The 25,978-nt window shown below is 37.5% G+C and overlaps 1 protein-coding gene across 9 annotated transcripts in view; it reads left to right on the forward strand.

Annotated features, from left to right (window-relative positions):
- LOC129725740 (kinase D-interacting substrate of 220 kDa) overlaps positions 1-25,978 on the forward strand; it is a 54,469-nt gene that overhangs the window by 18,746 nt on the left and 9,745 nt on the right. For 4 of the 9 annotated variants that reach the window (XM_055681888.1, XM_055681891.1, XM_055681887.1 and 1 more), the window contains exon 2: positions 930-1,563. The exons of 4 other annotated variants lie outside the window; for them this stretch is intronic. In XM_055681888.1, the coding sequence (XP_055537863.1) occupies positions 1,219-1,563 (345 nt within the window). In that variant the 5' untranslated portion in view covers positions 930-1,218. Of the gene's footprint in view, positions 1-929; positions 1,564-10,824; positions 11,237-25,978 lie in introns of those variants that run through there. One more of the 9 variants, XM_055681893.1, reaches the window with a different exon arrangement.

Raw genomic sequence — 25,978 nt, forward strand, 5'->3', positions numbered from 1 at the left:
TGTTCCAGCAGAAATCAGTTTATAACCACATTATTGCAGCTTCCGTAATGTCGATCGGTATGGAAGAAATAAATTTGATCATCGATGATTGCACCCCACACCTTGACCCAATAGCACATGTTCCGTTAAAGGTAAAGCATATTGGTGAATAATTGATCGTAATTTTTGTTTTGCGCAGAATTTGCAGCGTTTTTGTCTCAAGAGAAACCTGCTCACATGGAGCAGTAAAAAGTATCTCTCGGATGAAAACATGCTTTATTCGTGCATTGTTTCCGGTGAATAAATTCTTTGTTATGTTCATTTTTTCTACTGTATCATTCCTCCCACAACTATATTGTACACCCTATCATCAACAATAGCCATCGTGACGTGATTCTGACGCATACGAGTACACTTTGTTCCTAAGCCTAGTTCAATTCAAGACCAGTTTGATGTTTACTTCTTGTTAGAGATAAATACAACTTAGGTTGAAACTAGAACAAACCGATGATTGTTGTCATGTGTCTTGTTGTTTTACGTGTATATATTTATCAGTTCTTGAGTTTTAATATATTCCAGATACCCAATAAAGAAGTGAGAACTGGTCTCAATTACGTTATTTCAGTTTGAATCTTTTATTCATCGCATTAATCCAGCACGTTTAGAGGAAATTCTACAGGACATTGGACGAATATGTTAATTAAAACTAAACAAAGTGCCGGACTGAATCAAAAAGATTTTGTGTTACAATTTGCTATGAACTAGGAAGTCAAATCGCGCGTGGTTCCAATCATCATCTGGGTGTTGGTTGATTTTTGTAAAAAAAAAATCCCTTTTGTGTTGTTTCATCTTAATCGTTATTCGCTAGTTATGTTCTGTTTCATTCATAATGTATTTTATAGACTGACAGAAAATCAATGATTTTTTTTTTATCTATATTGTTTTTGCAGAATGTGTATATTCACTACAATACTGTTAGTTGTTCATACTTACTAATGCCTGTTACCGTGACTATTAGTGTCTGTTCAGGGCAATCGCTTCCAAAAGTAAGCACACTAACATCAATTGGTTGTCACACCCAGTCGCATAACAACTGTTTATGTTCACCTGTGTTTCTGAGCCCATCCCCAAGTTACGCAACTACCTTAGACTTATTTCAAGTGGGATGACACTGAAATATCAAATCTGACCTTAACACAAATCTTAGCCATCTAAACCTATAAATTTGAAAGTAGTGATATGGAACGTAAAGGCAGTTTCGATCACGTAAAAGCTTTGGTTAGCAGCATCCATGGTACGTTTCCGAACACAATTCTTCCGGATGAGGCGTTCGGTGCCAGTAATCCTCGTTCATCGTTCCCGATGACATCATCCGATAAGCGCCCCTCCCCAATCGGTGATTCTGCTACTGAATCCGGCCATGGTTCGCCAAACAAGTTGCCACAACAGATCAGGATTCCGTCACTGATAGTAACAAGCTCGCTTTCACCCTATCATGTCAGCAGTAACCCACCAGCAACCGGCGAAGGCGACCATTCTTTGAGACGGTTCAATTTTGCTCTCATGAGACGTCATTCGAACACGGTACCTAATATCCAGAAAAAAAATAACGAAAAAAAACTGAAATTAGATTTGGTCAGCACGGAGTTGTGTCCAGTTTATGCAATGTTTTGTCCCCTAATCTCTGTCTAAACCTTCTAGAAATCGATGGCAGTGCCCTATTAGATATAGAGACCCTAGATTGCTGTGCTTTCATATTGATTAACCTGTGTACAAATTGTTGAAACCATTCGAATTTCAATTGCTTGTTCAGGAGTTCAAAAAGATCAAATGTTTGCACACAAATTATGGTATGTTTTTTTCAATAACTCATGCGTTAGCAAAAATCACGAAAAGTAGAACGTGCTCCGATTTTTGCAATCGTCGCTTATGTTGTTTTTGTTACGATCATTTTTTTAAAATGCATGTTCATTAGTTAGTGTTGTAATTGATGTAAGTTTAACCAATGAAAAAAAGTATCATTTTATTCAAGTATCAAATATACTGTATACACAATATTACTACGTCTGGTCTTTCTACACAACAATTTACAAGTTTAATAAAATATAGAATTTCTCACGACTTAAAAAAACAATGATACACTAAAACAACCTAGTTGTATCTTCACTTACCTACCTTCCCCAATTCAGAGCAGATCCGAATAGTAGTATTATTCAAGTTTGAATATCCTCACGGTTCTAGAGATTACTTACTCTACTCAGATCTGTTCTTAAAAGTAGGCAGTGGGATATATACAAGTTAGTTACATTTACCTGGTAAGTTTCATATTTGTACACATATTTACAAATTTAACAACATAAAAACATTCTTATCGAAGATTGGATTGAGCAAAAATTCCAGTGGAAATCTATGACAGAAAACAAATTAACATTAAAAAAGGAACGCTTTTTCGAAAACTTTAAAATTTAAAACTTTAAATGAATGCTAAAAAAATCTTAAATGTTACAAGCTTTAGCGTATTGAAGAACTCGTTTCGTTCAGTAAGGTTCAACAGTAAAAAAAAAACATTACGCAGTCTCACAGTTCTGAGCGGCTAACGAAGCAAAATGAAAAGCATAAATTGCTCATAAATCTCTTAGGGATATTACCGAAAACACTGTTTGCTGCCCATGGGCCATTCTCGCAACCGTGCTTGTGTGGAACTGACCGCATAGCGTCCTCATAACCTCATTATTTGTTCACAATTGTCAGATACACGGAAATAATGTAATCTGAAATTATAAATTTCAATCAAAAACGGTTCAATAGTACTTATTTTGAATAATTGAATATCGCTGAAGTTTAACACAATCCGTCGTATTTCTCACAACTTTTAAAAGTTTGAAGCAGGTAATCGGCGTACAATACACGGCAATCATTCGAAATCGATAACATCTCTAGAAAGGCCAATTAGGGCAGTATCAACCTAAGCATCAGAAGCAGTATGCCTCATAAAAATTGTGCTGGATGCTACGGGCACATAGAGTGCATTTATCATAAATGTCCTGCTGCGACAATCCTCCAGGAGCATGGTTAGCCTTTGGGCTTGGTATTCACGAACGACCAAAATATTCGTTGATTCCGTTAACCCCTGCATACTCAAGCAAGCGGTTATTTTCTTATGAATAACTGATTTAGTTGAATCACTGCTTAGAAACCGGTCATCACGTTTTATAATAATTTCGTAGCACCGAGGAACGCTGCTTCTCTAAATTCACGGAGACGAGGATTAGACCAAGGAGTTTTTTTTATTGGTTTTCGTTTTCGATAGCACAGTTGAAGCACTCTATGGCGTATTTACAGGTAAAAAGAATTCCAAAAATTGTCAATCCACATGAAAAAAAGCAATGCTATATCAAACGCGATCAGCTCTCGAATGTCAAGACTTTTTTTCATTCTCGCTCATTTTCCGTCGGTCTAGTTCCGCCACTGTTGTTGTGCCAATCACCGACGCCCGGAGACTTCGAACTTACGACCCGTTGATTAACGGACCGGAGCCAACGGTTTTACTTTCTCATGCGATGGAAGGCGTGATCCCAGAGATTTCTCGCCTCAGAAAATCTCCCGGTGTCGGTGATTGAATCTAGACCTGTTGGGTTGGTTGTTGTAAGTGGATCACGCCACCCCACAACCATCAACAGCCTATGTCGGCGTTGGGATTCGAATCCAGACATCGAGCGTGGTTGGCGGAGACGTTACCAACCCCGCTGGGCCCCCGCCTAAAAGTCTGGACTTGGAACGTCATCTATATCCTTCAATTGCATGATTGAGGTTACATTGATCATTAGATCGAATGCTGGGTGATCCATTTCAAGCGGTAGTAAAGACTTAGGTAGTGATGATGGTGTCGTTTACGAGTACCAGATCTAGTGGTCGACCGTCAGGTTGCTCAAACTAAAACCGTCTAGTAGAGCGAAACAGGCAACAGATGTACGTTATTAAAGCAGATCAACGTTTCCAAACTACTCCCGGCCGAATAAAGTCTCTAGATGAAAAACCGTTGCGGTTTAAACGAGAGATACGGAATTGATATGGTTTTCAACAGCGATAACATCGGATCTACGATCGGGAGGTAGATAGAATACACACAGACTAATGCTGCGAGTTGTGAAACAGATTTTAATTCAAAACAGTGAATGGTGTCACTTTTGGTAATATATCCGAAGTCCAGAGGACATCAGTTGCAAAGCTATGTTCTGTGAATACACTGAAAGTGCAGTACAGATCGGCGGAATGAACATATGTAACGGTGTTTTACTTGCCGTGGATAACGTTTAGGAAGCCTCGTTCCCCTTTTCCGCACTTAGAACCGGGACGACTAATGGACGCATTTCCCGTTGTCCCACTGGAAGGCTGTACAGTAGGGTGCCAACCAAAATGGCCCTTGAGAAACCCTATACAAAATCAAAAATTAACCCAACGGAATGGGGTGCATGGAATTTCGGTTTTCGGAATTTTTTTTTTGTGCCAGATGGTTTAAAAATGCATGAAACGTCGAGATCTGATATCATTTGAAGAAAAAATTCATGATTTTGGTGATTTTTCGAATTTCTCAAGGGCAAACTTCAATCGCTCCCCGTATTAAGTTCGATCGAGCTAAAATTTTTCACAGGGTGTTTTTTCGGGTAGGTGAACATTTTGTGTGGGATTTTTTCTTAATTTTCTGGTTACCTTTTTCCCATATAAGATTGGCACCCTAGTGTACAGCGTCAGCGTCGGTAGGCGGTAAACTGGAACACAGAAGCTGATCAGGCACATGGGTGTTGCATAAATTGCACACTTGCCTGTGGATAAGAGCTGAGAGCCTCCTTCCCCAAACTCGAAAGCAGAACCAGAAGTCTCTCATGATGCGATTCGAAATTACAAATTCTGAATAAGGGAATTGATAGCAGCTGGGACCGCAAAACAGGTGACACAGTGATAGAAGACATTTTTGGTAACTAAACGTTTTTTGAATCGTCCTCAAATCCACGGAGTAATATCCCTTTCGGTCAGGTGTCTTAGCAAAGCGCGATGTCCTTGTGGTTAGGATTCATCCCAATTTTTTATGAAATGAAACTAAAGCAGGTATTAGACGAAGCAAACATTTGCTATTTTTGGTACGAATTTTATTTGCACAAAATAAAATTCGTACCAAAAATAGCAAATATTTGCTTCGTCTAATACCTGCTTAATTCTGTTAATAGTACTTGTTACGGAAGTCACTTCACGGTGAAATATATTTCACTCTCACGCTCACTTCACATTTTGAGACCTAGGTATTTCTGATTCCACCTAAAGAGAGGTGACAAAAGTTAGTTTAGCAATTTTTTCGATACCGAAGTGAAACTTTGGCCGCTTTGAGGAACCATTTCCCTAAGTCCGATTGAGGTGAAAATTTGTAAGAAGACATTTTTCGAGACACGAAACCTTTGAGCTCTAACCTTCTCCATCTTCGTGACATCATTTCAGCGTTCAAAATGGTTGTGAAATAATTCCACGCGAAACGTCGCTTTTTCAGTTTTCACTTCAGTGATGTGACATTCATAATACCGTGCTGGATCGAAACCCGTACAGTATCGAAATCCGTACACCTTGATGTTTTTCTCCATTTTTAAGCATTATAAGAATAAAAATTCATATGATAGTTACATGTACATGTCCGTTAAGTTGTTAGCCTTCTGTTAAATTAAACTATGCGCCAGTAGGCCATGAAATAAAAATATTAAAAATGAAAAATCAATCGTGTATCGGTTTCAGTTATCATTTCGTTGTATCGTTCGAGAACTTACTAAGGAAACGTTCTTCAGATAAAAACGTTTTTCAAGTGAGATGTAAGTGTTTTACTCCATGAATCTTTTTGAAATTGATGAAAAGGGTAAGTCTTCGTTATTTTCGAGCTGTATATTGTCTGGTAAATAGTGTAAATTATATTTATTCAACAAAAACTGTGCCGTACGGATTTTGATTCTTGTTAATTGCTTGAATCGAAATCCGTACACCGTGTGTATCATACATATATTGTTGAACTTTCTTCTTGTTTTCAGCATATAATGGAAAAAACAAGTATCAATATACGGGAAACAATTTCGAAGGAGCTGTGACTGAGGTGCGCAAGGGAAAGTCGTACCGGGAAGCTTCGAGAGATTCCGGCGTTCCCGTTACTACGACAAAGGGTGCCGCAACGAAACACTACGAAAACTGCACAATTTTAGCTGATATAAAAAATTAGAAAACCGTGTGAAACTTTAGGAACCAATTGACCCTCAAAATATATTTATTCGTAAATTTAAAGATAAATTATAAATAAAAGATGTTCATTTTTGTAATTCAATATCTATACGGATTTTGATTCATTGCTGTGTGGACTTTGATCCGGTCTATATCGCGTGTGTGCGGATTTCGATTCAAAAGTGTACGGGTTTTGATTCAGATAAAAAACTGTGTACGGATTTCGATTCAAAACATGTTCTATTTAAACATGATTTTTTCGACTTTCGGAGTGATTTTAATCATTTTGCTTGAAAATAGTGATAAAATATAAGTAGACCTATAAGTAAACATGCCAGTTTAAAGCAATATATGATTTTCTGATTTTATAGTGACCGTCAAAGATTATCATGTGCTTAGGTGTACGGATTTCGGTCCAGCACGGTAATCCAGATTTCACGCCAGATATCTTTTTGCAACGTTTTTCTCACTTACGTGAGATCCGTAATATCCGACTGTATTCACTTCACTCTGATTTCACCGCAAAGTGACTCTCGTAATAAGCACTAATATCTGCTCCTTTTTTTCACCAGCAGTACAACTTTGACGGGGTCATGAGATTCCACACTATTTTTACCCAATTTTTAATTGATTTCGGTTTGACATTGGGATGAATACTTCAGAGATACAATCAAAATAGCTCAGCAGGCAGGCTCTGAAATGGTCAGAATCTCAGTCGAAATATAAGAGAAGGTGATGGCTTCTGTAGTATTTTTTACTGTAACAGAGGTTTTCTTCGTCAGGTTTCCTACAGTAGTCTAATGCAGAACCTGCCGAGATAGTCCGAACTCTACTATGTAAGCTGGATTGAAGTATAATTTTAATTAACCTTTGAACTGAGCGTCTGGTCCAGAAAATATTCAATAGCAATCAAATATCGAGCATATCACTATTGGGAAAAATTATTTAGTGCAGGTACCTAAGTATTAGTATACTACATGAGCTCGAGCTTGTCACGACCTCAAACTTCGTAGTTGCTCCTCAGTGATCTGAGCTAGTGAAGTTGCTCAAAGAACCACCGTTGCCAAGGACCTAATTCACCTCTGCATGTCCAACGAATATAAGGGAAAGAAGGTACTTTTGTCATCGTTGTCACTAACGGAATTTTTATACTTTTACCCTTCCCTCTGCACGCCTATAGATAGACTGTACCACTTTTCTTTAACGAGCCTCGTAAGTTACCTTGCCATGCCTACCTGAAGAGGTATTCTTTCAACTGTATGCTACTTCTGATGATGTGGGAGGGAACCTGAAAATAAACCCATTCGTAAAAGTCCCTCTGACATCGAACGGTCTGGTTTTACTAAGATTTGAACTCATGGCCATTCGTTTGTTAAAGCGATCTCTGTAACCCTTTGGCTACGAGCTCCTCTATTATTTTTAGTATACTACATGGGCTGAGAAATTTTTGTCCCACTTATGTAAAAAAAAACTATTTAAATGCAAAAAACTGTTTTATTCGACCTAGTCTTTACGCACTTATTGTAGCGGTCCTCTAACATCTCGATGCTAGTTTTGTAGTGCCGCGCGTTAAGTCCTTCAAAATAGTCGTTTGTTTCCAACTCTACCTCTCCGTTCAAGAGGAATCGCTTGCCCGAGAGCCACATTTTAAACCGGGGAAACGGGAAATAACGTAATTCCTTCGATTCATTGGTTGTATCGCGAGAAGAACGAGTTTTTCTTCACCATCTATGGATCAATGTTTTATCCATTGTCACAAGCCACCGCAAAAATTCCTTCCTATCGCGCGTAATCAATGCCAGATTCTCCGTCGAAAGTTTCCGGGTGGTTTCTTTTTCTAAAAATGAGTACCATTTTATACCATCTAATTTGTAAACTAGTTTTATGTAATATGGTAACGATATCACGACGGGTATAGCACGCTTCATTTATCACCAGAGGGAGTTTTTTCTATGTTCAATCAACATTAATTTACCGTATAGAAGACGCCTGAAGTCTCTAGAGCCTCTGCTTTCCTGCAAGACTCTCAGGCGTCTTTAAAAACGTGTAGGTAATGCTGTGGATATGTCCGATAATTATAACATATTACATTGGGAATTTTTTGAGTTCTATGTAGTAACAAATAGCAGGGCGGAAAACTTGTTTATGAACAAAAAACGAAATCAACCAACTAATTGCGTTATGAAATGGAATCATGAAATCTATTTTATTTATTCAATACCAGAAACGCGTATGGTACTCACGCGGTAAATATCCAAGCAAAGCAGTATTCAGTAAAAAAAATAATCAAACGAATGTTTATTTAGTTAAAATCTCGACCCGGCTACAGCCCTGCCAATCAGCTGTTTTGTTCTAGATGTGTTGTTCCGTTATTCTTTTTCTACCTTCGCGACGTTGAGGTTATCATGTTGCTTACATTGTACCTAAACTGTTGCTCTCGCTGCGAAAAAACGTCACTCTCTTTTGCCGCTCGGGTTGTAACAACGCAAATAGTAGCATTTGATGTTGGTAGCGTGCCTCCTGCCGCAAACATGTCGTTTGACTTCATGACGTATTTTCAGCTTTGCTATTGCAACCAACTGTTTACCGACATTAGGATATGTACATGATTTTTTTTCCTTCAACGGTGACGTAGCTTGCTTTGGCACAAGAGTGAGCGATCCTGGCTCTCTAGCAGCCCCGATGACGGTTGGTTTGCGAGTTGCGTTCGAAAGATTTGCGCGCGCGCCCCTCTGCAGTGATCGCTGTAACTCGCCGGACAGTGGACACCGTGCCGTGAGTGTGCTGGTCATCATTGCCCTGCCACCAGCAGCATGGTCGGCAACTGCTGAGAATAGAGGTGAGATCAGCCTCAGTTCAGCCGCGACATTCAACGATTCCGATCTCTCCAGTGTCAAGTTGTGATCTCCAGCGGAAAAGCAAACGCAAAAAGTGCACGGATTCGGACCCAAACGCAGCGGAATTGGCTCCTCGAAAGGGATGCATTCGTACAGCGGATGGCGCGTAAAAGTACGCTGCTGGCATGCTGCTTCACAGTGAAATTGTGTATGAAGTGTTCGGTGTCTAATTACCTTGCATGTCTTACTTAATTGCGACTTATGTGCTTAAAGTTTTGGTTATATGTGCGTCTAACATACAGCTATCGTTCGGAACTACAGTGAGATTACGCGTAAATTCTTATTATTAGTACCAGATTTAGTGCCGTTAATATCCGTCACAGCAAACTAGTATCGTTGTTCCTAGTGCAATTGTATCAGTATTATGCAGTGTTCATTTAAATCTAGTTGTGATGTTATAAATAGTAACTGACAATGAAGGTTAATTGAGCTTGTAAATATTCCGACGGTTTTGATGCAAAACGCAAAACGTTTCAAACCATCTCGCCGAATTGTTTTATCATGGGATTGTAACACTCCGATGATCTTGTACTGTGGAATCCTATACTTTCCTGAAAAAAAAAAGAAAACGTGGAAAACGTCTCACTAGTAATTTTTAAGATACCTTAGTAATGGGATAAAATTGATAGAATGATATCGCCAATATAAGTCACACTTTACTATTCGTGAAATTCTACACCAGTTTTCATATTGATCTCTTCCACGTGTGCTGGATAAAAATAAAATTCGCTTTTTTATCGCATAGAGGATGGCGGATATTGACATGCCATCTGCTTTAATGTCGACGGCCCGTTAAATTTTAGTATCTCCTACCGAATAGTACATAGGGTTTAGCTTCGAATTTTGGTAGTTTTTGATTATAGTTGTGTCAATCCCATATTTTATTTTTAATTTTTATTAGCTAACTGTTTATATGGGCCTATAAAATTTACAGCTCATATGCAAAGGATCGACAGTCTATCAATTTTGTTTTTTAATTTTTTAGCAATAAAATGAAAGCCAAAAAATACAATTTAGATTTATGCTTAGCTCCAGTTTTTTTTTATTTTCATATCAAATGAGTTAATTACTATATATCAATGTTAACACAGAGATAATTCTTAATATCTACGGAGTATTCGCTTCGGTTTCGTAGTTTCAACAACAGTGGATGTTTTACAGTCATAGTATTTGAAAAGAAGGCGCGTTATGTAAAAACGTGATTTGCCCCCATATCATGTATTGGCAAAGTCAAAAAATTTTACCGACCGCTTCACCACTAATTCCGATTCACGGCACACCTAGTAAAGTGCTATTGCCGGGATAGTAGAATTAGCTTAAGACATGACTTTTATGTTAAGAGCATTCTTACGATCGATTGAAATCGATTTAAATTCTCAACAAAACTTGTTTATGTTGCTTCCTCTGCCATTAGTCCGCGGTTTTGTGTTTCGAATTCGTAGCGGACGTTTTCTTGGGAACGCTCATAGTCTACTCGCAAAGGAAAAATAAAAGCGATAAATTTTGAGTAACTCATAGTTATAGGTCTGAGAAAATGAAATATATCTTTGTGTTTAAAAGAAAAGCTGAAATTCAAACAACCCATTGTTGGTTGTTATTTTTCCTCTACATTTATTAACTATTTTTTTACAAAGTGTGTTCATGAGAAAAACTTTTGGCGAGATTTGTTTTGAATTTAAGTTCAGTACGACCGGAGGAATATTACAAGCATTAACGTGTCGAAAAGCTCGTTCCGTTCAGTATACAAAGTTCAACAGTCGTAAAAAAGATATTCCGCGATCTCACAGTTTGGGGTGGCGAACGAGGGCGAAGCGAACAGCATAAATACCGCATAAATCTCTTCGCGATATTCCCGAAAACAGCGTGAATGCATTCGATCCTGCCCATTGTGCCGACCGCAACGGTGCTTGAGACTGACCTCGTACCGCCCCCACTAGCAGCAACCGCAGAGCATCGTTCGGGGGGCGATATTCTGCTGGCCACTTTTGCTCTCCGTTACAAACACTACCAAGCCAGCCACCATGAAGATGATAGGATGCGACGAACTAATTTTAAACGTCCAACGACTAAAAGAGTACGGCCGCCGGATCTCCAGATCGTCGAAAGTGCATGTTAGTGCTGATGGAATGTCTCTTTTATATCACTATAAACAATTTTATATACAGCTCTTACCAGTGCAGTGGTGGAACAGGTTTCAAAGAAATTATGAATAAATGTCCAATGCAGCAATTCCAGATTCTTCTACTACTGCTTTTGCAGTAATGATACGGCTTCCACAAGCTAGTATCCGCCACTTGCATTTAATACAGATACTACAATACTGACATTCGACATTGTGGGTGAGGCGTTGGGGCACTGAAAACTACTTTTCATAAATACGAAAAGCGGCACCATGATACCGTTGCTGATATCAGTCTATCAAACATTCCGCCACGCGTCGATTCTTGATCGGTTGATTTAAATTTATAATTGAGATTGATTGGGGTAAGCAAAGCGCGCTCGCTCCTGTATAAGTGGTTTTCACACCATTTCGTTTCAATCGAACAATCCAGTTTATTTTGTTAATTTGTAACACATACCATACTGTTATAGAATATGGTTGTTGTTTTTTGCAGACTACTTATATGTATACATTTGTTGTCATATGACCTTGTGATTTCAATAGTCGATACAAACAATGTAATTCCAGATTGGTGATTGAATAAATCCAAGCTTTGATAGGTTTGTAAAGTTAAATCAATATTAAGTGCAACACAACAAAGTAAAACTCACGTGGTAATGGTTCAAATATCATAGTCAAGTTATGATATATTGAACTTCAGTCGACATAAAGGCTATTCATTGAAAAAGGTCCTTCATTTAAACTCCTACAGTGTTTCTTATCCTTCTGCCGTCGTTTTTACTTTTAGAACTGCTGTCACGAAAACGAATTATCGCTTGGGAGGCGGTCAATCAATATCTAGTTTATTTCATCATAACTTAATAACCGATAATACTATGGAAGACCGTCAGTTTAGAAAGGTTTCCGATTCACAACACAAACTACTCTGATCATCCATAAATTGGCTCATTCACTGTAGGTGCTTTCATCGATATTTATAGGCTCTTCACTTTTACGCACCGGGTGTAATAGTCGCAGGGGAAATGTTCATTACTGTCCTATTCGGACTAGAGACAGAATAGACTATAATAGATGACCATTGTTAGGTTCATTCGAAATGATTGCGATTATTTTTTTATCGTGCTGCATCGTGTTGCTAGCGTAATAAAGCGCTAGCATGTCACCGTTTGTTTGTTTAAGACGATAATTTGTCCTGGCACGCATAGTTTTGGCCACGCGCTGTGCGAACTTTACTTTTACCTTACACAGCAGCCAGCTTGCTATGCACACGGGAGAGAACATGCAGTTAATGCAGAAATCAACAAAATGAGTTATTGACTCTCAAATTTTGGCGGCACTTTATTTGGGTTAAATGTCTAATTTCTATCAAATCTATAAAACAATGTTTTGTTTGTTTTTATTACTATTCAAACTCTCTTAAGATGTTGTTTAGAGATTTTAAAGTGACTTCAATGGAAAACTTTCGTTTTTAATAGTTTGCATTGTATATTTTTTTGCGGTTCGGCTATCATTTAAAGTGTAAGCCTTAAAGTTTCCTACTTGTTGTTAAAACGCATTTTCGTATTTATTCATCAATACCTTCATATTTATATTACTTTTCTGACTTTTGTGGTGACAGTCCAATTATCAATCCAGTTCACTCTGTCTTGGGCTGCTATCCTCCAATTGCCTCTAACACCTATTATATGAGCATCCTCTTCGTGAAAACACATCCAACAAGTGCGGGGTCTACGGTAGACCGTCTATCCAAGCATCGAGAGCCTCTGTCGGGAACCCTGCTGATTATAGCCTTGTTGATCGCTCCTCGGGCATTATAGCTACATGCCGTTTTTTGTCCGCTTGACTATATCCGCCGATTTGTATGCCAGGTACACTTCATGGTTTGTGCGTTTGCGCCAATAACTATTTTCCAGTTTGCCGTCAAGGATTGATCACCAAGAGCTCAGTCTCTTTCAGTGTCTATACTGCATGGCCATAGAGGGACACCACCGAGAGAACCAGCGTTTCATAGAGTACAAGTTTTGTACGGGTTTTCGATTCACGAAGTTTTTTTCTACGTGGATTTCGGAGTTCACGCGGTTTTTCAAAAAAGTTTTTTATGCGGCATGTTATTATGCGGTATGTTTTTATTAGTTTTTTGTGTTCAAATCGCTTATTTAGAGTGTCCGATGAGGTTACTTAAACAAATTACTAAATATTGATTGATTTGGCCTAACCTTTTTATGTTTTGCTTATTATTTAGCCCGATTCGTAGGCGGAAATAACACTGCTATTGATTCGTTTTCGAAGGTATTTGGAAGCAATGATTAAAAACGTTTAGCAAATGGAGTTTATTTTACGCAGATTTCGGAATTTACGCGGATTTAGGAAACCACGCGTTTTTTTTTACTACGCGGATTTCGGAAATAACGCGGTTTTTTTACGCGCTACGTATCCCTCACGTAAAAAAGAGTGTTAATGTGTTAGGGGCCATCCACATACCACGTGGACAGCTTGGGGGGGGGGGGGGGGTTGTGGAATGTCCACGGTCCTTACAAAAAAAAAAGAATTCATATGGGCATTTGTCCACGCGGGGGGGTGGGCGTAATAGTCGTTAAAAATCTGTCCGAGTGGTATGTGGATGGCCCCTTATGTATCCCCCGCGTAGAAAAGAATTAGTGTACTTCATTTTGGCACAGTTTGTGATAAGCTCTATTCTCGCAGCTTCTCTCTTAAAAGGTCCAGAGGCTCTACTACGGTTATAACAATGATGTCGAATGGTACGTAAAACTATGTTCGCGCATAATCCGCAATAACTTATTTCTTTTAACTAAATCGTACGCTGCCTCGAAATCTATTAACTGATGGTGAGCCTGCAAGTTGAATTTTTGAAATTTATCGGGGATTTCTTGATAGGTGAACATTTGGTCCATGTGGAGCGAAAATCATATCGCTACTAGCTGATTCCCGGCCCGCGTTGTTATCAAGTTTACGACGACAACCGCATATCTCTCAAATATACATAATTTTAAACAAATATTAATAATACCATATATATAAATACTGTATTTATTCTGCCCGAAATTTCGTTCTCCTGAATTATGTTTCAATGTTCCAATCCCTAACAAAATTCTAACGAATACATTCGAGAAAATAGCACGTAAAAATGTTAGAAGCTTGAAGAAACATTCTGATACTAAGTTTATTATTTTGGCTAGGAATAGCTGAAGTATTGTGCTAATCTTCAGTCAAGCAACACGTGCAGAAGGACCCAAGTGCCAAACGTAAACAATTTGGAATCTGTTATTTCGATTCGAAATGATTTGTGAAGTGTATTTGGTTCGCAAATAAAAAGGATATCCATCCATTTTGATAACTACCTCAACATAATGCTTTTTGTTACATTACTTGCATTAATGCATTTGCGAATGATCACCAAGAATAAGTTTGAAGCCAACTTTTCATTCCAAAAACTAATAAAATAACTCTCTAGAAATTGTGTGGTGACCCTGTGAAATTTAAAATTTCATCTGGGGTCCTCAGAAACTGGAAGTTGCTACCTTGGATTTAAGAAATGGGACCGATTTCTGGATTCTGAACATCATTTTGAGTTTAGAAATAATCATACTGTTTGGTATTTGGTCATTTTTGGCTGTATTTCAGCAACTATAAGTCACCACCTTGGATTTCAAAATTGGGTCTGGATTTGATTGACGGTCTAAGAGCATGACCTCGATTCTGGAATGACCATTTTTGGCTTCCGTGTATCATATTTATTACCGAAATACCCATATTGGGTGGTATTTGACCTTTTCCAGGAACCGGAAACCGCCATATGGGTCATTCCATACGAAGTGTACATGCCACTTGGACACGACCATCACAGATTTTGTTCAAAGCTGGGGGAATTAGCGTAGCGTAGCGTAGCGTAAGCACGGTATATTTCGTAGATTGCAGACTGATGACTAACGCTTCCACTCGGATTGTATGAGGTACAATGTTTGGGAGTAACATTTAAACCAATCTGAGTTGAAGTAGGCCCGATAGTCATCATTGCTGGCCACTCCCATCTTTACCGTAGCTTGGGGATATTAGAAAGGATATTGATGATGTAATACTTACTTAATGAGAGGCCACCGACTCAGTGACACTCTCGTAAGTACTACGGAGTTGGCTTAAGGGGTTTAGGTTGTTGACGCAAAAACTATCTATCAAAATTGAAAAACTGGCAAAATTTCATGCATCCAAAGCCCTTAAAGTATATAAAAAAGCAAACATGCACTTGAGCCAAAACATGTTCCTAAATTCGATCTCAAACCGCCAAACTTATCATAGTACAGTTGTCGTGTATTCATGTCACGCTGCTACAACGATTATTTATAATTATAAAAACTATTCAGCCGCAACATTTAACCAAAAGCTTGAAAAATCGAAAAACAAAAGCTCACAGAAACATTGTTCTGAAAAATTTCGGGAAAGCATCCAAACATACTGTCCCACATCGTAATGAGAAATGGTATGAAATTATATGGTGTTATTCAATACAATTCTACGAAATGTCAAGTGTTATTTTGTGTTGCGTCCTGCGCCTCAAACACGAATTGAAACAAAATTTCAACACATTATCGAAAAACGCACTTGTCGATTACTAAAAAACAAACGCGCAGCGCATAATTGAAAACAAAAAAACGAGATTCATCGCACCCGGCAACCCAGCTTGGCAGCTTGGCAATAAAAAAATGTTCTACATGCTTAAAAAACTTCGTACGTCAAACAGATCATTCACACATTCTCACATTCATACTCATGCCAAAAGGGCAAGCTGAAACCCGCTATCAGCTACCACAGAAAACCGAGTGCCTAAGCATTTAAAAAAAAAAAGAGAAACAAAACTTATACTCATCTAGATCATTCTGATGATGGTGCTTTGTCGGTGATGGTATGCACACCGAGCAGCACCAAGCGACACCATAGCACAATGCTATCCAACTGCCATCTTCTTCGCTCACATCACCACGCAATCTTTTGTACGTGCATAACACATCGCTAGTCAGAGCGAAACACCGAGTTAGCACTAACACTTGCACAACTTTCCTGGCTTTGCAAATTGGCAATTTTTGAGCGTGGATAAATTTGCCATTCCAACGTTAGAAAAATATGCATTTTCACTGATACTTCATTATTACCACGTTATAAAAACATCACTGATAACTTTTCTTCACTTTTCAGCAAATTTGCTTGCATAAATTACTTGAAATTCAATAATTTAACGGAGAGTTTTCAGAGCACGTACCATCAATCTTTTGTTCAAAGTTGGGGGAATTATTCATTTACTGTCTCTTTGGAAAAATCTCAATTTAGGTGTCGATTGGAATACCCCCCGCTCTATAGGACCCCCCTCTTTATTGCAAAGTCGCGCAATTTTTGTCAAAAATCTCTTTCTTCTTTTTCTTACAATTCTTAAGATGACTTAAGATGTCCGAAAAATACTGATAGATGATTTTCGAAGAAAATAAACCAAGGAATCCAGAAAAAATATAAGTTTTGACCGGAAGTGTTGCCCGATAAATTATTTTTGTATTTGAAAACAAAACTTACATTTTTCGGCAAATGCAGCCATTTTTATGTTAAATTTGATAATTTCATCGTGTTCCTTGGAAAACTTTACATAAGAATCAACCTTCATCTCGAGGTAATATGAGCCAATCTCGAGATATAATATTTTTACGAAAAAAGTTGTAAACTTCGTAATTATTTTATTTTATAATTTATAGACGTAAGACACCCGAAAAAAAGTGATAGGTGAATTTTTAAGAAAACAAACCAAGGAATCCAGAAAAAATATTTTTTACCCGGAAGTGTTGCCAGATAGATTATTTTTGTATTTTAAAACTAAATTTGCATTTTTCGGCCAATGCTGCTTATTTTATTTTAAATTGGATAATTTCATTGTGTTTCTCAGAAAAATTTACGTAAGAAACACTTACCACCCCGTTGTAATATGAGCCAATCTTGAGATATAACATTTTTACGAAAAATTAATTTCGAAATTCAGAACTTTTTTCGTAAAAATGTTATATCTCGAGATTGGCTCATATTACCTCGGGATGATAGTTGTTTTTTATGTGAAATTTTCCAAGGAACACGATGAAATTATCAAATTTAGCATAAAAATGGCTGCATTTGCCGAAAAATGTAAATTTAGTTTTCAAATACAAAAATAGTTTATCTGGCCACACTTCCGGTCAAAATTCATATTTTTTCTGGATTCCTAGGTTTATTTTCTTCAAAAATCATCTATCAGTATTTTTCGGACATCTTACGCCTATGAATTGTAAGAAAAAGAAAAAAGAGATTTTGAACAAAAAATGCGTGACTTTGCAATGAACAGGGGGGTCCCATAGAGCGGGGGGTATTCCAATCGACACCAAATTTGGGATTTTCCCAAAGTGACAGTAGATCAATAATTCCCCCAACTTTGAGCAAAATCTGAGATGGTCGTATTGTATGGAATGACCCATATTGGATTTACAAATAACTTCTGGATTTGATTTCCGGTTTATGAGCAACATTTTTATGTCCAAAACACCGTATTAGGTGGTGTTTGGTCATTGAAGGCTGTTTTTCGAAAGCCAGAAGTCGCCTTCTTGGATTTCAAAGGAGCACATGGATTTATACCATTTCGGATTAAACAATAGCGTCAGGGGTCGATTTTTGGCCTATGTGCATCATCTCGATTACGGAAAAGGCCTATTTGGGGTTTGGATATTTGGTGATTTCTGGAAAACAAAAGCCGCCATTTTGGATTTCGAAACTTCGTCTTGAGTTGATTTCAGATCTCTTGGCATCATTGCGATTACAGAAATATCCATATTGGGTGGTCTCCGTCATTACAGGTTGTTTTTCGGAAACCGGAAGTCATCATGCTGGATTTCAAAATGGTCTGTGAAGTCGATTCTCGGCCACTGGCTATCATTTCGATCTTCAAAATAACCATACAATTTAGTATTTGGTCATTTTCGGTAACTGAAAGTCGTTATCCTGTATTTCATCTCGATTCCGGGATGACTATTTTTGGCTGTTTTCTATCATTTGAAGTTGCCACTTCGAATCTCCAAATGGCGTTTGGGGACGAAATTTGGTCATTTTCGGAAACCGGAAGTCTTGGGTTTCAAAAATAGAGTCTAAACTCGATTTTTAGCCTCTGAGTATCATTTTAGTTTCCAAAATAACCTTAATGGGTGGTATTTGATAAATTTCTGAAACCGGAAATCGCCATATTGGATTTCAAAATGGCATCTTGATTTGATTTCCGGTCCCAGTATTATTTTGGTTTGAGAAATATTTGTATTGGGTGGTATAGGGCCATTTTAGATTTTTTTCCAGAAACCGGAAAAAGTCGTTTTGATATCTTGGGTTGATTTCTCGTCTCTAGATAAAACCTTGGTTCGAAAAATACCCATATTAGACTTCTTTTCAGCTCTAATTGGTCGACATATGAGCTCAAAACATGTCTCGATATTTTTCAATAGTTCAATAGTTCTTGTCATTACATTACAAATTTGCTGCATGTTGATGGAGGCGTAACTAATTTCCCAATCGATTGTTGCAGAAAGCAAAGGAAATCCGACGGAAACAAATATCATAAAAAAGCACCCTTTAGGCCTAAAATCCCTTATAATTAAATTGAAATGATTATAGGAAATTATGATCTCTACTTTGCAATATGAAAAATTCTTTTACATAGGGCTATTATGCGAATATAGATCCTACATATCGAATTGAATACTGCAGTCCAGCAGTTTTAAAATCATCAAAGGTTGACATTGTTCACCTCCCACACAACACCTCTGAAATACAGAAAGGTCGTCGGACAGTAACGTCGCAAAAATACATCTTAGACTCAAAAACATCTGTATATAAATTTGTACGGTTATCGGGGAGGAAGTTTTCAGGTTCATGAACCCTGAAAGACCACGCACGGGGATGGAGGGGGTCAACAAAATGTCCACATGGTCTTTTTTCCTGATTTATAATTTATTTTTGCCATCAAATCGAGAATGAAGCTTTTGCATTTTTTTCTTCGAAATATAGAATGTACTAAAAGCTTAATAACAAAAATGTAAAAATTTACCTACCATGGAGAAAAAGTGCATTTTTGACAAATGAAAAGACCACGTGGTTAAAGTTGGAGGATGGACGGGGGGGGGGGGGGGGGGGTTGACCAAAAGACCACGAAAGACTACGGGGGTGTGAAAATTTATCAAAACATGACCTCATGGTTTATAAACGGCCCCTAATACTTTATAAGCGTAGTAGTTTGGGGCTGTCCACATTACACGTGGACAGAAAAATCATCGTTTTAGACCTCTCGGCCCCCCTCGTAAACATTGATGAAACATCCCCAGGAGGGGAGGGGTCCTCTTTGTTCACGTAGACATTTTTTAACAAAAAAAAAAATATTTAAAAACGTTCGTTTTTGTGGTTCATTTAGGAATTAGACATAAATTAAGCCAGAAATAGAGAGATAAAAAAAATCTACAAGTAAGAAAAGATTTGAAAAATAACAAACACACCAAATTTACCTCAAAATTTATGAAAACGTGTCGACATGCAAACTGACTAGAACTGTTATAAACCGATAGTAAAAAAAATATTTTCAATCTCAGTTTAACAAGTTCTCAGGAAAACAGCAAAATCCAAAAAAGGGCAGTCTCTAAAAGGCAAAAAGTTGATGCAGGAAAACTTCCCTAAAATCCGGCAGGACGTTTCTAAATAGAAGAAAAGATCGAGGCGGGGAATGATTCAAAATTTAACTAAAAAAGGGGTTTTATAGATAAATGAGACTTATGACGAAACTCAATCCAATTTAGCTGTTAGCTTAGTTGAAAGAGCCCGAAAGAGCTACAGTGACCGGCACAAAAAAGATCCACCCCCAGGAGGAAATTGTTTTCGAAAAAAACTCGTGTTTTTCTAACACACATTTATTTCAATTTTTGGAACATAAAAGTTGATCTCCCAACTTCATTTTTCTGGAGAAATATAAATGATTTTTATTTAAAAAACATTTAAATAAAGTGTTTACTTAATGGCTAGTTTGTTTTAAGCATGACAGAAAAAAAGATCCACCACCGTAATATTTTTTTCCGTGTATTTCACGTTGGTCAACCCCCCGGTGTTGACACTTCAATGTTTTTGTTTCTCGTAAACATTTAATGTAGAGGGCGTAAGACAATGCGTGATGCTAAGCGTGGGGAATCTCAACGGAAAATGGCGGAAAAATTTGGAGTGAGCCGTGGAGCAGTGCAAAAGATCATAGGAAAACATAAAGAGCTCGGTAGTGTTGCTGATCGACCGGGAAGAGGGGTAAAACGCAAAAGCAGCGCGCGAACCGATGACTTGATCATCCGGCAGATCAAGAAAGATCTACGCACAACTGTGCGAGCCATTAAGGAACGGTTGGATTTGACGATCTCTGACCGTATCATTCGTCGGCGCATAGCAGAAAATGATTTGAAGAGCTATTTTGCTAAAAAGAGACCGATGCTTAGCAAAGTGAACAAAAATAAACGCCTCCTCTTTGCCAAAAACCACATCAACAAGCCCGTGGAGTTCTGAAGGCATGTCATTTGGTCTGATGAGTCAAAATTTGAGCTCTTCAATAAGAAACGGCGATTAAGAGTTTGGCGGAAAAGCGATGAGGGGCTCCAGGATAGACATCTCCAGCTAACAATGAAACACGGCGGTGGGAACATTATGGTTTAGGGCTGTTTCTCGTGGTTTGGTGTAGGAAATTTGTGCGAAATCAAGGGTATAATGACGGCAGAAATGTACATCGACATTTTGTGTGAGAATTAGGAGGAGTCGATACTTAAAATGGGACTGGAGAATAGTTATACATTTCAGCAAGACAACGACCCAAAACACACAGCGAAGAAAACACGTGCATTCTTCCGATCAACCCGCATCAAATCAATAGAATGGCCACCCTAGAGCCCCGATTTGAACCCAATTGAAAATCTCTGGGCCATACTCGACAACAATGTGGATAAAACGGGAGTAACAAACAAACAAACATATTTTACAACCCTACAAAAGGCTTGGGACGATTTGGACCCACAGTATCTCCGGAACCTCGTTGAAAGCATGCCAAAGCGTCTTCAATTGGTGATTGAGGCCAAAGGAGGTCATATTAACTACTAGTAGTTTGTTTTGATTCGTTTGAACTATTGTTTTGTTTAAAAAAATAAAGTGGATCTATTTTTCTGTCATACTTCAAAAACTAACCCAAAAGTGAACATATGTTTTTTAAATATTTTTAAATAAAAATCAGTGATATGTCTAAAGAAAAAATAAAGTTTGGAGGTAAACTTTTCTGTTCCATAAATTAAACCATAGTAAGTTAACAAAAAGAACGAGAGGCTTCAAAAAAAAATTATACTGGGGGTGGATCTTTTTTTGTGCCGGTCACTGTAACACAAAGTTTATGAAAAATCATTCCAAATTATCCTATGAAACCTTAAAAGTCCTTCTGTTAACAAGAGAAAACAAAAAAAAACACTTTTTTTACCTGAAATTCTTAAAATGTTCTCAACATGTCTGAAGAATCATTCCAACAAAAAAAAAACAAAGAGGCCGCAAATAAAATGATTTCAAATTTATCTCAAAATAAAGCTGACAACGACTCTAAAAATCAGAATACCTGTAGAATAAGCCTATTTAATAAGATTTCTATTTTTTGGAAAGAAAAATGTGTCCACGTGGATTTCCCCCTACTCCCTTTTGTGGGTAAGCGTGGACATTTGCGTACCCCCTACCCCCCATAAGTTGTCCAATGTGGGGTACATCCAGGTGTGCATTCGAATATTCGGGCATATAAAATAGGGGTAAGCGGGGTAAGACCGCCCCCTTAAGCAATTCTGTTTATAGAAAAAAAAAAGTTGCGGCTGCAATTTCATTTTTTCTTCGCTAAGAGGTTCTTCTATTCAATACCCGCATTTAAAAAATAACTGAAATATTTTTGTTTATTTTCCAGTTTTTTTTTTAATTTTAAAAATTCATTGAAAATGTGCAGATCTTTTTCATGCGGGGTAAGCCCGCCCACCAGCGGAGTAAGATCGCCCACCATTTTTTGAGGATAAACAATATTTTTAGGGCCGAAACGGTTGATTTTATCGGTATAGTGTCTCTGACAAAGTTGTAGATGGTATTTTTTCTTTCTTCTTAAATAAAATATACACTGTGAAAAATCTGAAAAAAAAAATTTTTTTTCTAAGTTTTAACTTATTTTGTTTTTTGATTATTCAAGTTCAAATCAATGTTCAGGTAACTTTTTTGGTTTTCAAAATAAATAGATTTTTCAGAATTGGGGTTTTTCATAATATACCTATCTTTAAGCTAAAAATTAAAACTCATTAAACCTGTCTGTATGATTCTTTTGAAGACTTATTATGCATAGAAAAATACTAATAATTATTATTTCTTCTATTTTTGTTTTCAATTTTTTATGCTCTTTTTTTTGAAGAACAAAATTACCAACGACTCTATACACCAAACAAACCGTCCAAAAAAAAAAATTTCTTCACAAAATTTGAGCTATTAATTTTTCTATTACTCCATGATCCAACAACCATACAATTTAAGCTTACCTTTTGTAGATTTTACAGGCAAAAACATGTTTTTTTTTTAAATAAATTTGAAAAAAAAATATTTTTATTTCTATTTTTATATCTTTTCTTTAAATTTGTTTAGAGTGTGTACTTTTTTCGGAAGTAAAAAACTGCTATTTTCAATTCTGCCGGAGACGTCATACCAATCAAACTAACCGTCCTGGCTCTAAAATTATTTTTGTTCATTAACATCATCTTCACACAGGTTTACTTTTTTCAAAAATAAGTCTTGTTAAAATATATTACTAGAAAAGCTTCAACCAAATCGAAAATAGTCGATTAACATCGATGTCTTATGTGGCTTGAAGTTGCTTTTTTTGATCCTGTAAATATTCCCTTTGTAGTGTCGAGGCATTTGGGTCTTGAAGTAAAACAACTAGCAGTTGTATATGTGGCGGTTTTACCCCTTGTATAGTGGGCGACTTTACCCCCAGTGGAACCTTTTCATATTTGACCGAAAAAGTAGTCAAAATTACAAGATTCTCACGGCCTTCGATATTTCCGAAAGAAGATAGATTCAGGCAAGCGATTAAACGTATATTCACGAACAAAACAATAGACTTTTAGACTGAAAAACCTTAAGTCCCGTTGCCGCAAAACAATAGTGCATTGACTGGTTGCCAGCTGAAAGGTTGTTTTTGATTGTTTCTGCGACCGTTCGCGTATCAAAACAGAAAAACGTGCAAAATGTTATACTGTAATAGACACGTTAATGAAATTTTTCAATTATTTTATAACTTGGTAGTAAAACTACGGTGGGCGGTCTTACCCCGCAGGGCGGTCTTACCCTGTTTACCCCTAAGTCCTATAGATAACCATGCCTCTGGCTGCAGCGAAAATAATAAGCGTCAGGTGATTGTCGGTTGTAGTAGAGCGGAGTCTCTCTCTACGGAAGAAGTCTTGATCTCGAAGTCGTGTCCTGCGTACTTTATATTTTGTAAGATTCAAACCACTGCGACCATTGTTTTGATGTTTTGTGGTCCTGCACACTTAACATTTACTACCGATTCTCGGTAATTTATTGCCTAGAACGCACCACTGAGTACTTGGTTAAAAAATAACAGATGTCATATTTTTTCGTAAATCTTGGTTCAACCTAACTGAAATTTCGGCACAAAATATCCGAAATCTCGGTGAGGTTACTGAATAGTGGTTTTCATTATTTCCTTTGCTAAATTCCCAGTAAATTGAGGTTGAACCGTGATAGCTCGGTAATATGCATTACCGAGCTCGAGAATAGTTCATAAGTATGTGAGCATTCACTGTGCGTCTGTTCAAGGAGCTCATAAAACTCTTTTTTCTCGCCATCGGGTTTATCATTGGCCGGTATGTACACATTGATCAGGCTGTATTTGAAAAATTTGCCCTTAATTATGAACACGCATATACGGTCAGTAATCACCCTTCATCTAATCAAAATCATCTAATTTGAAGCGTGTCGCTTCATCTGTTTTCCTATTAGCACGAAACCGGCTCCACTTTCTGCTTTCACGCCGCCTTTGTAGTAGACGTGGTACTTAAATGAAGTGTCCGCAAAAGTATCTACTGCCCGGAACTCACGTTATCCCGTTTTCGGCCATCGGACCTCCTGTATAGCTGCAACCTTTACAATCAACTCAGTTTTCTTGCCAGGATACTTGCGCGTGCCGGTTAGAGTAGAGTCCTTAGATTCCAACTACCGAGGTTTCAATAATCGTTGTCCGTTTCCTATCACTTGACCTATTCTTCCGTTCCGACCAAAGTTTTCATCGGGGGTTGGTTTACCTCGTGTATGTTGGAATAGGAAGTGGATGACCACAATAGAGACTAGAGTAACACCAACCATCAATACATGCATATATATAAACATGCATACAAAAATGTAAAGCGATTAACATTCACAAATAGTAGGTATGTGTATATAAGCGCAATGGTCGCCAATCACGGTAATGATGGCATACATTTGTAATGCGTCAATTGCCTTTCCAGAATCGGTAATGATCAGTCGAGAAAGGTACTGATTGACTATTTTCAATGAAATCTAGATAATAAAAATAGATTTTCTCGTTGAGAAGTTCTTAAATATAAGCTGTATGATTTTGACCTATCAGTTATGCAATCTTATATAGAAAAATTAAACTATATATTGTAATAATAATTCCACGAACCTCTTAAAAGATTTCAATAACATAATTTGTTTGACAATGCACTTGAAAATATTTATTAATAGTAGCATGTAATGTGTTCTTCGATAAGAGTTTATTCGTAATGAAATAAAAAGAGATTTAGACAAGAATAGCAAACCGTCTTAAATTGATACCGGCAAATAAATTATTATTTTTATGCTATCTCAAATATATTAGACATAATTTCTATTGACCGTGTGTTTCATCATTTTGATAAATCATAAATGTTTTGAAAAATCCGAAAAATCATGTATCAAGATATCGATGACTCATACATGGCAGCCATATACACCTGTGGCAACTAAAAAGCCAGTACCAGATCGTAAAGGAACGAAAGCACCGGCAGAAAGTGCATCGCACCATACCAAGGCGCAACTAGAACCGCTACAAAACCGCTCAATGCCATCGAATGCCCGATGTAGGCAGACATGCAGAATGGAAACCTACTGCTGATCGAATCTCGAGTCCCGATATTTTCTGCAACGACCGCCTTGATGGTCGACCACTTTGAGTCAACTATTAACTTGGGCATGCATCTTTAATCGCTAAATGATATATATAAATCCTGCTACTGCACACCATATCGGATCGACCGCTGGGCTTCTAGTCCCCTGGTCGTGATTTTTCTCTGGTTTTATTAGGTTGTATTAATACATTTTTTTACCAGTTATTTTTCTCTCGTCGAGTATGGTTACGATGAAATTCTTTAGATTGGCAATGACGAGACGAGTTACTCGTATGATTTGAACAAGATTTAATCCATTGATGTAATTTGATTCCTTTTACGATTAGGCGACAAAATAAACTTCAAGGTGACTCGAAGACCCATGGAATAATTCTTGAAGCAATAGAGAAAAAAAATGCATCACAGCAGTACTAACCGATTCGCGATCTATTTATAAAAAATGGATATTGTAG

The sequence above is a fragment of the Wyeomyia smithii genome, chromosome 2 (assembly GCF_029784165.1).
Source record: "Wyeomyia smithii strain HCP4-BCI-WySm-NY-G18 chromosome 2, ASM2978416v1, whole genome shotgun sequence".
NCBI classification, from domain to species: domain Eukaryota; kingdom Metazoa; phylum Arthropoda; class Insecta; order Diptera; family Culicidae; genus Wyeomyia; species Wyeomyia smithii.